Source organism: Anser brachyrhynchus, assembly GCF_964034855.1.
Source record: "Anser brachyrhynchus genome assembly, chromosome: 4".
Classification (NCBI taxonomy): domain Eukaryota; kingdom Metazoa; phylum Chordata; class Aves; order Anseriformes; family Anatidae; genus Anser; species Anser brachyrhynchus.
In genome coordinates, this window is record NC_137698.1 from 11,226,031 (window position 1) to 11,242,666 (window position 16,636).

Genomic DNA, 16,636 nt, shown 5'->3' on the forward strand with positions numbered 1-16,636 from the left:
CTCATTCCTATTCAGTAAAACACTTAAAAGCATATACTTAACTTTCAAAACATGAGTGGTCCCATTGACTTCAATGGGACATAAGCACAATGCCGAATGCTTTACTGGATCAGTGAACGAGGATATAATTTACCTCCACCTTCACTGGATGAGTTGGACATCCTGTATCTTGCATTCCATAATAAAAGACAGAATATTAAAACCAACTTTAAAGGTTAAATTTGCTATATGATAACTGTAAATCAAATTGCCCTACTCTGAGTGCTTTTTAGGGTAGAAGCTCTAGTGAGTTCTCAGCATATTTTTTACAGTTAGAACAAATGAATCTATTGTTTTCTTAAATTTATGCACAAGCTTAATTGCTATGCAAACACAACTACGAAGATCTAAGAAATGCAAAAACAAGATACCATGTGATTCTCAGTTCCAAAAAATCAGAGACATAAAAGCAGCTTTCACACATTTGTGTGTGAACACAAAACTCTGATTAAAAGACAGATAAATGCAGTAGGTCTCTGTGCTTTCACGAGGTTCTGAAACACAATTTGCAATGCATAAAAGGTGTCAAAAATCAAGCTTGGGTATTTTCCAATTACATCAATTGCTCTTAATAAGTAAACAGTTTGTACACTAATTTTTTAACACTTTATATTTGCTGGTGAAAAATGGACTCAGAGGCACATATTACTGCATTTCTGTGTAAATACTCATGAAATACTAACACATACATCACTGTCATCTAGCTCTATACAAGATAGAAGGTTTTGCTGATCTAGTCGTGCTCTTTTGGGACAAATGAGTTAAGTAGTTTTGTATATCCTTTTACACAAGCATGCTTTGGCTGATTTATTAGCATTGGTTAGTCTGAAGAAAACTTACAGGGGGTGGAATGTATTAGCAAACAGGAGTATAAATTCAGAAAATTAAACTGTATGATTTCATTTACTATGTTGGCTCTCACAACTGAGTCACTACAAGTCCACAGTTAGAAGATCTGAACAGCTTTAAGTATCAGTCCATGATAGTGTCTATTCATGTCTTACTTAATCACATCTGAGCTCTAAAATATTAAATAGCAGTGATGCTTCTATAATTTCAAAGCAACCTACAAATATTAGAAAGTGTGCTATGAATATAGACGTGAAGTCTCTTAGCTGTTGTGAAAACAGCTGATCAAGAGCCACCCATTCTTCCACGGCCTTCAAGTGAACACAAAATAAAACTACCATTCCCAGCAGTAAATATTATTGCTTTTGTGCCTTGTATTAAACCTGCTAGTATTTCCCCGTAAAAGGACTTGCTTTTACATGTGCAATAATTCTACCTTATTCTTCTTGTGTGTATGTGGCTTAAATTGGAAAATGTCAGTCAGAAAGCTTTGTTGCACCTGAAAATGAAGCCAACTGATTCTGTCCAGTTCCCTGAGCCGCCAAAGAACGTGGAAAGGGGCGCAACTGACAGCACAGTTGACTGTGCACAAAGACTGCTACAATAACTGTATGCCAAAGCAAAACACCTGGTAGACTAGTGTTAAACCTGAATTCCAGGTGACTCACAAAGGTGCCCCCAAACTGATTTTAAGACCTGCAGCTTTGGGAAAGTTATTTAATAAGCAAAGAAAAAATACAAATGAGCTGGGCCTTCCTATATGGTAGCACAACATGTGAATGTATTCCCAAAGCAGAGCACATTTGCATTTGAATACAAAAACCAGCTGTGGATCTCCATGTATACTAGTTTTCACTCATTAGTTTTTATGGACTCTGTCATCTTTCTGCTTGTTACATAATGAAGCTTGCAAACTGGCACAAACTAGCAAGTTAAAAATCAGAATGGGGACACTTAAGCTATTGTTATTACCAGCTTCAGTGAATAAGCAGTTAGTACCTGAAACAAGTATACTTGTTTAACAGTTTCTCTCTTTCCATATTTGCAGCTTTCCCTGTACTTTCCTAAGTTTAGTTTCCAGAAATGGAATATGTTATTTGGTTATCCTTCTTCAGGAAAAAAAAAGACCAAATCTTCAGATCAAAATACTCTACTACTTACCAAATACAGAGAATGTTTTGTTCAAAGATGTAAACTGCAACCACAATTTAAGAGAATAAAATAATGTCACCTAAATTCCAACAGCAGAAGTCAGTCCAAGCAATCTTACTGTGAAAGCATGAAGCAACCTTGTAAATGCAAGTTTAGTACACTTATTTGCTGTTCTTGTGCAGATACGCGAAGATGGCATAAGCAAGATATAGATACCATGAATCACAAATGTGAGCCAGCAGTGTGCCCAGGTGGCCAAGAAGGCCAATGGCATCCTGGCCTGCATCAAACATATTGTGGCCAGCAGGATGAGGGAAGTGATTGTCCCCTTGTACTCAGTACTGGCGAGACTACATCTCAAGTACTGTGTTCAGTTTTGGGACCCTCACCACAACAATACTGAGTTACTGGAATGCATTCAGAGAACAGCTGGTGAAGTGACTTGAAAACAAGACATGTGAGGAGAGGTTGAGGGAACTGGGATTGTTCAGTGTTGAGAAAAGGAGTCTGAGGGTAGACTTCATCACTCTACTTCAAACGAGATTGCAGCGAGGAGGGCGTTGGTCTCTTTTCTCAGGTGACAAGGAGTCACCAAGGACCCAAGGAAACAGCCTCAAGTTGTACCAGGGAAGGTTTAAACTGGGTATTAGGAGGAACTTATTCACAGAAAATAGTGGTTAGGCATTGGGACAGGTTGCCCAGGGAAGTGGTTGGAGTCATCAACCCTGGGGGTGCTTAAGAGACATGTAGATGTGGTGCTAAGTAGGACCTGGTAGTGTTAGGTGATGGTTGGACTTCATAACGCCAGAGATCTTTTCCAACCTAGATGATTCTATGATTCAGCAGCAAGCAAATACACGGAACAAGTCTCATCATGACGATGAGTATATTAGTACTTAGCCTAGTAGCTCTCGTTAGTCCTAACCATCACCTGCACGTCAGAAAATAAGCAATTGCTCTGCACTTCTAAATCATACATTTAAGTACATTGCTTGAAGACTCTCTTTGCATCCTGTAAAAACTGGGCCAATTTAAAGGTGCAAAAAGAATTAAAATATAATGATACAGAAACTACCGAGCTATTTTGTCATGGTATGAAGTTTTCTATTGTGGTTCTAAGTTGGTCTTAAAAGCAAGAATTACACCCAGCTGTCCTGGTTCCAGTTAGGACAGAGTTAATTTTCCTCCTAGTAGCTGGTAGGGTGCTATGTTTTGGATTAGGATGAGAAGAGCACTGATAACATGCTGATGTTTTAATTGTTGCAGAGCAGTGCTTACACCAAGCCAAGGACTTTTCGGCTTCTCGCTCTGTCCTGCCAGCGAGCAGGCTGGGGGTGCAGCAGGAGCTGGGAGGGGACAGACCCAGGACAGCTGACCCAAACTGGCCAAAGGGGTATTCCATACCATCTGACGTCATGCTAAACAATATATAGGGGTGGCTGGCCGGGGTGGGGGGCCGGCTGCTCGGGGATAGGCTGGGCATCGGTCAGCGGGTGGTGAGCAATTGCATTGTGCATCGCTTGTTTCGTACATATTATTACTATTAATACTATTATCATTATCATTATTATTGTTATTATTATTTTCCTGTCTTAATAAACTGTCTTTATCTCAACTCACAGGCTTCACTTTCCCGTTTCTCGCCCCCATCCCAGAGAGGGACGGGGGAGGATGAGCGAACGGCTGTGTGGTGTTTAGCTGCCAGCCGGGTTAAACCACAACACCAACATAGCTGATGGAAGTCAGTATAAATGAGTCTTCCCTCTCTGCCTTGACTCTAGAGGTACTATAGTTATTTTTTAACTTTAACTTACTACTACATCTTCTTTCCTGTTGGAAATATTTTTTTTTTCTCATCACTTATAATTCATATTAGGATTTCTTATATGTCTGGAAAGAAGGTCTTTGACAAAGAAATAGCAAGCTATGGCCTGTGAGGCCAAGGCATGGGCCGCAAAGGGACACTGGAGGTCCCTCTGCACCAAAGCATGAGCTAACGAGTCCTCCCAAAGGAAGAAAGGTGCTCCAAGCAGAGGCACAGAAATCACAGAATCGTAAGGTTGGAAAAGACCTCTAAGACCACCAGTTCCAACCATTAACCCAGCACTGCCAAGTCTACCACTAAACTATGTTGCTAAACACCACATCTACATGTCATTTAAATATCTCAGGGATGGCGTCGCAACAACTTCCCTGGTCAGCCTGTTCTAATGCCACACAACCCTTTCAGTGAAGAAGTGTTTCCTAATATCCCGCCTCAACCTCCCCTGGTGCCACTTGAGGCCATTTCTTCTTGTCCTGTCACTTCGTGCCTGGGAGAAGAGACCGACCCCCCACCTCCCTACAACCTCCTTTGAGGTAGCTATAAAGAGCGATAAGGCCTCCCCTGAGCCTCCTTTTCTTTTGGCTAAATAAGCCCAGTTCCCTCAGCCTCTTCTCACAGGACTTGCTCTCTAGACCCTTCACCAGCTTCATGGTCCTTCTTTGGACATGCTCCAGCACCTCAATGTCTTTCTTGTAGTGAGGGGCCCGAAGCCGAACACAGAGTGAGGTGCAACCAAGAGCCAGAGCCAAGTACACGGGGACAATCACTTCCCTGGGCCTGCTGCCAACACTGCTTCTCATACAAACCAAGAAGCTGTTGGTCTTCTTGGCCATCTGCACATATTAGCCAGCACACTGGCAATTCCCAAGAGACACAAAGCACTGAAACATGCTTGGGTTTGGCCTACGCCTACCGAGCTGCACTCAACGCAGACCCATCTCCCACAGCAGGCCCTGCAGCCACTCCAACCCCAGAGGACCCCAGCTGGGCCCGCAATCTGCTCCTGCCTGTGCCACCAAAGCCCCTGAGCACCCCACCTGTGCTGCGGGCAATGCCACAACTGCCCCACAGCCCATATGAACAGCATCGAAGGACGAGCATGGGTCCAGGGGGCCCAGGCAACGCCCCTGCACTGGCACAGCTCCTCCTCACTGAGCATTTTGGAGCACAGCCCCTGCCCCCAGGGCTCCGACCCAGGCCCCAGTGCTGAGGCAGACCCAGAGCGGGGGATGGCTGTGGGAGTGGCCGGCTGAGAAATTCGGTTCCCCAGGCCCTGCCTCCCTCCCAGGACCTTCCCCTCTTGCTGGGTGCCCCACGAAGGCCTTGTGACATCACAGGGCCATCGGTGACAGCACCGTGCGGCTGCTGGCACCATCACCCACTCAGCGTGCAGACAGCGGTGCTGCTGGTGACGGCCAGAGGTCGAGCCCAGAGAAGGAGCAGCAAAATGCTCAGCCCGGGGCTCTCCCTACTCTTCCTGCTCTGCGTGGCCTCTCTGCTGCCTGGCAGCCTTGGCTGTTCCAGCCGGCCCTCCTGGGCCACGCTTATGTGGGACGTGGCTCCTGAGGACCTGGAGCACCAGGGCATTGGTACAGAGAGCCAGTGCTCCTACCTGCCCTACCTGCTGGGCCAGCTTTGGTCCTCCCTGGCCGTGCTGGATGCAACTTTTCGGTCCGTGGAGGTGCCCTATGGGAGCAGCACAGCCCTGTGCCTGCTCGGCGGGGTTTTCCTTTGGAGGATTTACTTATGGAGAAAAGCCAGGAGATGCCAGAGAGAGGTGAGTGACAGAGGTCAGGCAGGCCAAACAGTGCCAGGTTGCTGGGACTGCCAGGCCTTGGACTTTGGGTCAGTAACAGGTAGGACAAGGAGTAATAGCCCACGTGGTCATGAAGGACTCAGGAGGACCCTAAGGTGCCCTGGGTCTTCCCTGGACCTCTTCCCACCCCTGGGAGGCAGAGGTGGGTCTCATCTTCAGAAGAAGAAACAGGGACAGGCTGATGCCTGAGGGACAAAAATATGGGGCCTGCCTGAGGCTTTCTTTGCACATCGTGCTGCCTGGTGCAGCCCAGCAGGACCCAAAGTTCTCAAGAAGAGGCCAAGCCCCGGTGCAGATGTCTCTAGCCCCCCCAAGGCCCATGTCCCTTTCATCATGCCCCCCTTGGCCTCTTGTTTCCAGGAGGTGAGCAAGACGCCCTCAGCTTCCTCAGGGACGTGCTGCCACTGTGGGTACTCCTACGACAGCTATGAGGTGCTATGCCGGATGGAAGGAAACATCGTCCTGATGCAGAAGCACCTAAGAAAGCTGCTCCTCCACCACCCAAAAGCTGGGAGGACACAGAGAGCCAAAAAGAAGAGAAAGGTGGAAGACATGGAAGAGGAGGAGAGCATTTTCTCCATCTCCCTGGAGAGCCACAGCTCCCAAGAGGCTCTGGGAGGGAATCGGGGGGGACTGCTCCCCAGTGAATAAAGTGTGTGAAACAAAACAATGGAGGTTGCGTCTGCATCCATCCCTGGTACGCGTGTCCCCTGAGAAAGTGGGAGAGGAGAAGGAAAGAGAAAAAGAACAAGAGAGGTAATCTGAAGTGGAGAGCCATCACTCACCGCCTCCCAGAAGCAGACCAATGGCCAGCCAGTGCCTGAGCAATGGCTACTCTGTAAGGCCAAACCTACAGGTTTTACTTCTGAGGATGACATTCCACGGTGCTCACTTTGGGTCAGCTGTCCCAGCTACGCCCTCCCTCCACCATCAGCTGCCCCCTCCCAAGCCTTCTCGTGGTGCCTGTTTGTCTCAAGTCACATCCAAAACAGCAGCGTGGGGGTTGCGCTGGAGAAAGTCACCTACCTCCCAGACAGGCCCAAGACAATCTCCACTGCCTGCAGCTTGCTCAGGTCCTATGCTACCCAAATGCATCCTCATCAGACACCACCCCTCCTCTCCATCCTTTGCTATTTACACAGGTATCTTTCGCTTTGTCCGTGGGCCATCCGCATCACAGGGCCCCATCACACGTCCATTCCAATAGCCGCGCAGATTGGTTCAGTTCATTTAGTCTGGGGCTTGGGCCGCCTCTTATGGGGATCATTCAGAAAAGGACATGGGGCCTGTTGGCTTGGGTCACTGGCTGCCAAAAACAGCTCAGGTTGGGTTTGCCAGCTGCATTTGCCTGGATCTTTATGAGGCCTGTCCTCCCTTGGCCCAGGTGGCTCCTGCTGTATTGTTTCTTCTGTCATGCAATTACAGCCTCCAGCCACAGCCTGTCACTCAGATCATGGATTATCTTATCCCCAGCGTGAAATTCCCTCAAGGTAAACACCACAGTTCCCCCTTGTTCTGCAGGAGACACCAATCGCACCCGAGTCCTTGAACAAAAGCAGTCCCAAAAGTGGCTTTGCCTTCTCCCCACAGAGGAGCAAATGGCACTTGTCTTTCCCAGCCTGTTGCCTGCAACACTGCAGGGACCTCATCTCCTTCCATGATACATAGGAATGTCTTTTGACAAAGAAATAGCAAGCTATGGCCTGTGAGGCCAAGGCATGGGCCGCAAAGGGACACTGGAGGTCCCTCTGCACCAAAGCATGAGCTACGAGTCCTCCCAAAGGAAGAAAGGTGCTCCAAGCAGAGGCACAGAAATCAAAGAATCGTAAGGTTGGAAAAGACCTCTAAGACCACCAGTTCCAACCTTTAACCTCGTACTGGCAAGTCTGCCACTAAACCATGTTGCTAAACACCACATCTACATGTCATTTAAATATCTCAGGGATGGCGTCGCAACAACTTCCCTGGTCAGCCTGTTCTAATGCCACACAACCCTTTCAGTGAAGAAGTGTCTTTTGGCTAAATAAGCCCAGTTCCCTCAGCCTCTTCTCACAGGACTTGCTCTCTAGACCCTTCACCAGCTTCATGGTCCTTCTTTGGACATGCTCCAGCACCTCAATGTCTTTCTTGTAGTGAGGGGCCCGAAGCCGAACACAGAGTGAGGTGCAACCAAGAGTCAGAGCCAAGTACACGGGGACAATCACTTCCCTGGGCCTGCTGCCAACACTGCTTCTCATACAAACCAAGAAGCTGTTGGTCTTCTTGGCCATCTGCACATATTAGCCAGCACACTGGCAATTCCCAAGAGACACAAAGCACTGAAACATGCTTGGGTTTGGCCTACGCCTACCGAGCTGCACTCAACGCAGACCCATCTCCCACAGCAGGCCCTGCAGCCACTCCAACCCCAGAGGACCCCAGCTGGGCCCGCAATCTGCTCCTGCCTGTGCCACCAAAGCCCCTGAGCACCCCACCTGTGCTGCGGGCAGTGCCACAACTGCCCCACAGCCCATATGAACAGCATCGAAGGACGAGCATGGGTCCAGGGGGCCCAGGCAACGCCCCTGCACTGGCACAGCACCTCCTCACTGAGCATTTTGGAGCACAGCCCCTGCCCCCAGGGCTCCGACCCAGGCCCCAGTGCTGAGGCAGACCCAGAGCGGGGGATGGCTGTGGGAGTGGCCGGCTGAGAAATTCGGTTCCCCAGGCCCTGCCTCCCTCCCAGGACCTTCCCCTCTTGCTGGGTGCCCCACGAAGGCCTTGTGACATCACAGGGCCATCGGTGACAGCACCGTGCGGCTGCTGGCACCATCACCCACTCAGCGTGCAGACAGCGGTGCTGCTGGTGACGGCCAGAGGTCGAGCCCAGAGAAGGAGCAGCAAAATGCTCAGCCCGGGGCTCTCCCTACTCTTCCTGCTCTGCGTGGCCTCTCTGCTCCCTGGCAGCCTTGGCTGTTCCAGCCGGCCCTCCTGGGCCACGCTTATGTGGGACGTGGCTCCTGAGGACCTGGAGCACCAGGGCATTGGTACAGAGAGCCAGTGCTCCTACCTGCCCTACCTGCTGGGCCAGCTTTGGTCCTCCCTAGCCATGCTGGATGCAGCTTTTGCATCCATGGAGGTGCTCTACAGGAGCGACTCAGCCCTGTGCCTGCTTGGTGGAGTTTTCCTTGTGGGGATTTGCTTCTGGAGAAAAGCCAGGAGATGCCAGAGAGAGGTGAGTGACGGAGGTCAGGCAGGCCAAACAGTGCCAGGTTGCTGGGACTGCCAAGGCCTTAAACTTTGGGTCAGTAACGGGTAGGACAAGGAGTAATAGCCCACGTGGTCATGAAGGACTCAGGAGGACCCTAAGGTGCCCTGGGTCTTCCCTGGACCTCTTCCCACCCCTGGGAGGCAGAGGTGGGTCTCATCTTCAGAAGAAGAAACAGGGACAGGCTGATGCCTGAGGGACAAAAATATGGGGCCTGCCTGAGGCTTTCTTTGCACATCGTGCTGCCCGGTGCAGCCCAGCAGGACCCAAAGCTCTCAAGAAGAGGCCAAGCCCCGGTGCAGATGTCTCTAGCCCCCCCAAGGCCCATGTCCCTTTCATCATGCCCCCCTTGGCCTCTTGTTTCCAGGAGGTGAGCAAGACGCCCTCAGCTTCCTCAGGGACGTGCTGCCACTGTGGGTACTCCTACGACAGCTATGAGGTGCTATGCCGGATGGAAGGAAACATCGTCCTGATGCAGAAGCACCTAAGAAAGCTGCTCCTCCACCACCCAAAAGCTGGGAGGACACAGAGAGCCAAAAAGAAGAGAAAGGTGGAAGACATGGAAGAGGAGGAGAGCATTTTCTCCATCTCCCTGGAGAGCCACAGCTCCCAAGAGGCTCTGGGAGGGAATCGGGGGGGACTGCTCCCCAGTGAATAAAGTGTGTGAAACAAAACAATGGAGGTTGCGTCTGCATCCATCCCTGGTACGCGTGTCCCCTGAGAAAGTGGGAGAGGAGAAGGAAAGAGAAAAAGAACAAGAGAGGTAATCTGAAGTGGAGAGCCATCACTCACCGCCTCCCAGAAGCAGACCAATGGCCAGCCAGTGCCTGAGCAAGGGCTACTCTGTAAGGCCAAACCTACAGGTTTTACTTCTGAGGATGACATTCCACGGTGCTCACTTTGGGTCAGCTGTCCCAGCTACGCCCTCCCTCCACCATCAGCTGCCCCCTCCCAAGCCTTCTCGTGGTGCCTGTTTGTCTCAAGTCACATCCAAAACAGCAGCGTGGGGGTTGCGCTGGAGAAAGTCACCTACCTCCCAGACAGGCCCAAGACAATCTCCACTGCCTGCAGCTTGCTCAGGTCCTATGCTACCCAAATGCATCCTCATCAGACACCACCCCTCCTCTCCATCCTTTGCTATTTACACAGGTATCTTTCGCTTTGTCCGTGGGCCATCCGCATCACAGGGCCCCATCACACGTCCATTCCAATAGCCACGCAGATTGGTTCAGTTCATTTAGTCTGGGGCTTGGGCCGCCTCTTATGGGGATCATTCAGAAAAGGACATGGGGCCTGTTGGCTTGGGTCACTGGCTGCCAAAAACAGCTCAGGTTGGGTTTGCCAGCTGCATTTGCCTGGATCTTTATGAGGCCTGTCCTCCCTTGGCCCAGGCGGCTCCTGCTGTATTGTTTCTTCTGTCATGCAATTACAGCCTCCAGCCACAGCCTGTCACTCAGATCATGGATGATCTTATCCCCAGCGTGAAATTCCCTCAAGGTAAACACCACAGTTCCCCATTGTCCTGCAGGAGACACCACTCGCACCCAAGTCCTTGAACAAAAGCAGTCCCAAAAGTGGGTTTGCCTTCTCCCCACAGAGGAGCAAATGGCACTTGTCTTTCCCAGCCTGTTGCCTGCAACACTGCAGGGACCTCATCTCCTTCCATGATACATAGGAACGTCTTTTGACAAAGAAATAGCAAGCTATGGCCTGTGAGGCCAAGGCATGGGCCACAAAGGGACACTGGAGGTCCCTCTGCACCAAAGCATGAGCTACGAGTCCTCCCAAAGGAAGAAAGGTGCTCCAAGCAGAGGCACAGAAATCACAGAATCGTAAGGTTGGAAAAGACCTCTAAGACCACCAGTTCCAACCTTTAACCTCGTACTGGCAAGTCTGCCACTAAACCATGTTGCTAAACACCACATCTACATGTCATTTAAATATCTCAGGGATGGCGTCGCAACAACTTCCCTGGTCAGCCTGTTCTAATGCCACACAACCCTTTCAGTGAAGAAGTGTTTCCTAATATCCCGCCTCAACCTCCCCTGGTGCCACTTGAGGCCATTTCTTCTTGTCCTGTCACTTCGTGCCTGGGAGAAGAGACCGACCCCCCACCTCCCTACAACCTCCTTTGAGGTAGCTATAAGGAGCGATAAGGCCTCCCCTGAGCCTCTTTTTCTTTTGACTGCACTCAGCGTGTAGTCAGCAGTGCTGCTGGTGACGGCCAGAGATCGAGCCCAGAGAAGGAGCAGCAAAATGCTCAGCCCGGGGCTCTCCCTTGTCTTCCTGCTCTGCGTGGCCTCTCTGCTCCCTGGCAGCCTTGGCTGTTCCAGCCGGCCCTCCTGGGCCATGCTTATGTGGGATGTCACTCGCCGAGGCGATCGGCTCCGGGGCAGACGCGTTCTGCAGCGGAGCGGGTGATCGGGACAGGCAGGGCTTTTTTTTTCCGACACCGAGGCCGCTCGAGGGAGCCGCCAGGACCCGGCAGCCCCCTCGAGGGAGGCTGACAAGGCGTAGGCGGAGCCAGCAGCGTCAGCGGCGGGCCATTTAAATCGGGCGACACCGCCATTTCGCAGCCACTTGCCGAGGCGATCGGCTCCGGGGCAGACGCGTTCTGCAGCGGAGCGGGTGATCGGGACATGCATGGCTTTTTTTTTTCCGACATCGAGGCCGCTCGAGGGAGCCGCCAGGACCCGGCAGCCCCCGCGAGGGAGGCTGACGAGCCGTAGGCGGAGCCAGCAGCGCCCCCTCCTCGGCCGTTCAAAAGCGGCCCCTAAGGAGCGCGAGCGACCAGGGCGGGCAAACAGGGCGGGGCGCGGCAGCTTGCGCAGGCAGTTCGCGCAGGGAGGGCGGAGAGGGCAGAGTTTCCCCCCCGCCCATAAGAACAACACCTTTAACGGCTGTCGACCCCTAGCTAGGCTGCAATGGTCTTCACCAGGCAAAGCGCTCTCTCTAGAAAGCCTGTAACCACCCAGACTGACCGCCTGCTCAACAATGCGGCAGTTCAGGTCTCTGGGTGCAGGGAGTGTCTGAGCCTGTTGCTGCCATCTGAGGGAGGCAGAGGCACCGTGTGCGTGAGGTGCGAGCAGGTGGACGGCCTGGTCCGCCTGGTGGCAGAACTCAAAGAGGAGGTGGAGAGGTTGAGGGCTATCAGGGAGTGCGAGCGGGAGATAGACTGGTGGAGTGACTCCCTGCAGGGCCTGAAGGAGAGGTACCGGGGTCAGACACCCCAGATGGGGATAGACCCCCTGCCCTGTCGCTGTCGGGCAGAGGGAGGAGACCTAGGAGTTGAGGAGGGATGGAGACAGGTCCCTGCTCGACCTTGCAGGCAACGCCCCCCCCTACCAGCCCCACCTTCCCAGGTGCCCTTACGTAACAGATTTGAGGCCCTGGAGCTTGAGAGACTGGTGCGTGAGGACGAGGTAGAAAGTCTACCCAGGAGGATGCCTAGGGTGAGGAAGCTGACTCCACGCCTCAAGCCTGCCTCCACCAAGAAAGACAGAAGGGTGATCGTAGTAGGCGACTCCCTTCTCAGGGGAACAGAGGGCCCTATTTGTCGACCTGACCCTACCCGTAGGGAAGTCTGCTGCCTCCCTGGGGCCAGGGTCAGGGATGTTGCCAGGAAGCTTCCCAACCTGGTTCGCCCCTCTGACTACTACTCTCTTTTGATAGTCCAGGCTGGCATTGATGATATTGAAGAGAGAAGCCTGAAGGCTATCAAACGGGACTTTAGGGGACTGGGATGGTTAGTGGATGGAGCAGGAGTACAGGTGGTGTTTTCGTCTATCCCTGCAGCGGCAGGGAGAGGTACCGAGAGGACACGGAAAGCCCACCTGATTAACACGCGGCTCAGAGGCTGGTGCCAACACAGAAATTTTGGGTTTTTTGACCATGGGGCGCTTTACTCGGCACCCGGCCTGGTGACCGCAGATGGGTCCCTATCTCTAAGGGGAAAACAGATCCTAGCCCAGGAGCTGGCAGGGCTCGTTGAGAGGGCTTTAAACTAGGAAAGAAGGGGGATGGGGCTGAAATTAGGCTTGTTGGAGCTGTAACAGGGGGAACAATGGCAAAGCCGGGGAAGAAGGCAATGGCTCAACTGAAGTGCATCTACACTAATGCACGCAGCATGGGTAACAAACAAGAGGAGCTGGAAGCCATCGTGCAGCGGGAACGCTATGACTTGGTTGCCATCACGGAAACGTGGTGGGACCACTCTCATGACTGGAGTGCTGCAATGTCTGGCTATAGGCTCTTCAGAAGGGAGAGGCAGCACAGAAGGGGTGGTGGTGTGGCTCTCTATATTAGAGAGTGTTTTGATGTTGAGGAACTTGAGGCTGGGAATGATAAGGTTGAGTCGCTATGGGTTAGAATCAGAGGGAAGGCCAACAAGGCAAGCATCCTGGTGGGGGTCTGTTATAGACCGCCGAACCAGGATGAGGAGACTGATGAGGAGTTCTACAAGCAGCTGGCAGAAGCCGCGAAATCATCAGTGCTTGTTCTCGTGGGGGACTTCAACTTCCCAGACATATCCTGGAAGCACAACACAGCCCAGAGAAAGCGGTCTAAGAGGTTTCTGGACAGCGTGGAAGATAGCTTCCTGACGCAGCTGGTTAGAGAGCCTACCAGGGGAGGTGCCCCACTAGACCTTCTGTTCACAAACAGTGACGGACTGGTGGGAGATGTGGTGGTCGGGAGCTGTCTTGGGCAGAGTGACCACGAAATGGTTCAGTTCTCTATTCTTGGCGAAGTCAGGAAGGGGACCAGTAAAACCGCTGTCTTGGACTTCCGGAGGGCTGACTTTGAGCTGTTCAGGACACTGGTTGGCAGAGTCCCTTGGGAGGAGGTTCTGAAGGGCAAAGGAGTCCAGGAAGGCTGGGCACTCTTCAAGAAGGAAATCTTAATGGCTCAGGAACGGTCTGTCCCCACGTGCCCAAAGACGAGCCGACGCGGAACTAGACCAGCCTGGCTGAACAGAGAGTTGTGCTCGAGCTTAGGAGAAAAAGGAGGATTTATAATCTTTGGAAAAGAGGGCGGGCTACTCAAGAGGACTATAAGGATGTTGCGAGGCTGTGCAGGGACAAAATTAGATAGGCCAAAGCTCATCTGGAGCTCAATCTGGCTACTGCCGTTAAAGATAACAAAAAACGTTTTTACAAATACATCAACACAAAAAGGAGGACTAAGGAGAATCTCCATCCTTTACTGGATGCGGGGGGAAACTTAGTTACAAAAGATGAGGAAAAGGCTGAGGTGCTCAATGCCTTCTTTGCCTCAGTCTTTAGCGGCAAGACCGGTTGTTCTCTGGATACCTGGTACCCTGAGCTGGTGGAAGGGGATGGGGAACAGGATGTGGCCCTCACTATCCATGAGGAAAGGGTTGGCGACCTGCTACAGCACTTGGATGTACGCAAGTCGATGGGGCCGGATGGGATCCACCCGAGGGTACTGAGCGAACTGGCGGAGGAGCTGGCCAAGCCGCTTTCCATCATTTATCGGCAGACCTGGCTACCAGGGGAGGTCCCAGTCAACTGGCGGCTAGCAAACATGACGCCCATCTACAAGAAGGGCCGGAGGGTAGACCCGGGGAACTATAGGCCTGTTAGTTTGACATCAGTGCCAGGGAAGCTCATGGAGCAGATTACCTTGAATGTCATCACGCGGCACTTGCAGGGCAACCAGGCGATCAGGCCCAGTCAGCATGGGTTTATGAAAGGTAGGTCCTGCTTGACGAACCTGATCTCCTTCTATGACCAAGTGACGCGCTTGGTGGATGAGGGGAAAGCTGTGGATGTGATCTACCTTGACTTCAGCAAGGCTTTTGACACCGTTTCCCACAACATTCTTCTCAAGAAACTGGCTGCTCGTGGCTTGGACTGGCGTACGCTTATTTGGGTTAAAAACTGGCTGGATGGCCAGGCCCAAAGAGTTGTGGTGAATGGAGCCAATCCAGCTGGAGGCCGGTTACTAGTGGAGTCCCACAGAGCTCAGTGCTGGGGCGGGTCCTCTTTAATATCTTTATCGATGACCTGGATGAGGGGATCGAGTGCACCCTCAGTAAGTTTGCAGATGACACCAAGTTAGGTGCGTGTGTCGATCTGCTCGAGGGCAGGAAGGCTCTGCAGGAGGATCTGGATAGGCTGGGCCGATGGGCTGAGGCCAACTGTATGAAGTTCAACAAGGCCAAGTGCCGGGTCCTGCACCTGGGGCGTAACAACCCCAAGCAGAGCTACAGGCTGGGAAATGAGTGGTTGGAAAGCTGCCTGGCAGAGAAGGACCTGGGAGTACTGGTTGATAGGCAGCTGTATATGAGCCAGCAGTGTGCTCAGGTGGCCAAGAAGGCCAACAGCATCCTGGCCTGCATAAGAAGCAGTGTGGCCAGCAGGACTAGGGAGGTGATTGTCCCCCTGTACTCGGCTCTGGTGAGGCCGCACCTCGAGTACTGTGTTCAGTTTTGGGCCCCTCACTACAAGAAGGACATGAAGGTGGCTCAAGCGAGTCCAGAGAAGGGCAACGAAGCTGGTGAGGGGTCTGGAGAACAAGTCTTACGAGGAGCGGCTGAGGGAGCTGGGGTTGTTTAGCCTGGAGAAGAGGAGACTCAGGGGAGACCTCATTGCTCTCTACAGGTACCCTAAAGGAGGCTGTAGAGAGGTGGGGGTTGGTCTATTCTCCCACATGCCTGGTGACAGGACGAGGGGGAATGGGCTAAAGTTGCGCCAGGGGAGGTTTAGGTTGGATATTAGGAAGAACTTCTTTACTGAAAGGGTTGTTAGGCATTGGAATGGACTGCCCAGGGAAGTGGTTCAATCACCATCCCTGGAGGTCTTTAAAAGACGTTTAGGTGTAGCCCTTAGTGATATGGTTTAGTGGAGGTCTTAGTGTTAGGACAGAGGTTGGACTGCATGATCTGGGAGGTCTCTTCCAACCTAGACGATTCTGTGGCTCCTGAGGACCTGGAGCACCAGGGCATTAGTACAGAGAGCCAGTGCTCCTACCTGCCCTACCTGCTGGGCCAGCTTTGGTCCTCCCTGGCCGTGCTGGATGCAACTTTTGAGTCCATGGAGGTGCTCTACAAGAGCAGCCCAGCCCTGTGCCTGCTCGGCGGGGTTTTCCTTTGGAGGATTTGCTTCTGGAGGAACGCCAGGAGATGCCAGAGAGAGGTGAGTGACGGAGGTCAGGCAGTCCAGACAGTGCCAGGTTGCTGGGACTGCCAGGCCTTGGACTTTGGGTCAGTAACGGGTAGGACAAGGAGTAATAGCCCACGTGGTCATGAAGGACTCAGGAGGACCCTAAGGTGCCCTGGGTCTTCCCTGGACCTCTTCCCACCCCTGGGAGGCAGAGGTGGGTCTCATCTTCAGAAGAAGAAACAGGGACAGGCTGATGCCTGAGGGACAAAAATATGGGGCCTGCCTGAGGCTTTCTTTGCACATCGTGCTGCCTGGTGCAGCCCAGCAGGACCCAAAGCTCTCAAGAAGAGGCCAAGCCCCGGTGCAGATGTCTCTAGCCCCCCCAAGGCCCATGTCCCTTTCATCATGCCCCCCTTGGCCTCTTGTTTCCAGGAGGTGAGCAAGACGCCCTCAGCTTCCTCAGGGACGTGCTGCCACTGTAGCTACTCCTACGACAGCTATGAGGTGCTATGCCGGATGGAAGGAAACATCGTCCTGATGCAGAAGCACCTAAGAAAGCTGCTCCTCCACCACCCAAAAGCTGG

The 16,636-nt window shown here is 52.3% G+C and overlaps 2 protein-coding genes across 11 annotated transcripts in view; one reads left to right on the forward strand and one right to left on the reverse strand.

Moving 5' to 3' along the window:
- Positions 1 to 16,636, reverse strand: part of CCSER1 (coiled-coil serine rich protein 1) — a 735,108-nt gene that overhangs the window by 612,611 nt on the left and 105,861 nt on the right. The window lies entirely within an intron of this gene.
- LOC308194397 (uncharacterized protein) lies at positions 8,334 to 9,663 on the forward strand. The gene is made up of 2 exons (XM_080590332.1): positions 8,334 to 8,895; positions 9,296 to 9,663. The coding sequence occupies exons 1-2, from the start codon at positions 8,566 to 8,568 to the stop codon at positions 9,584 to 9,586; spliced, it is 621 nt and encodes a 206-aa protein (XP_080446458.1). The 5' UTR covers positions 8,334 to 8,565; the 3' UTR covers positions 9,587 to 9,663.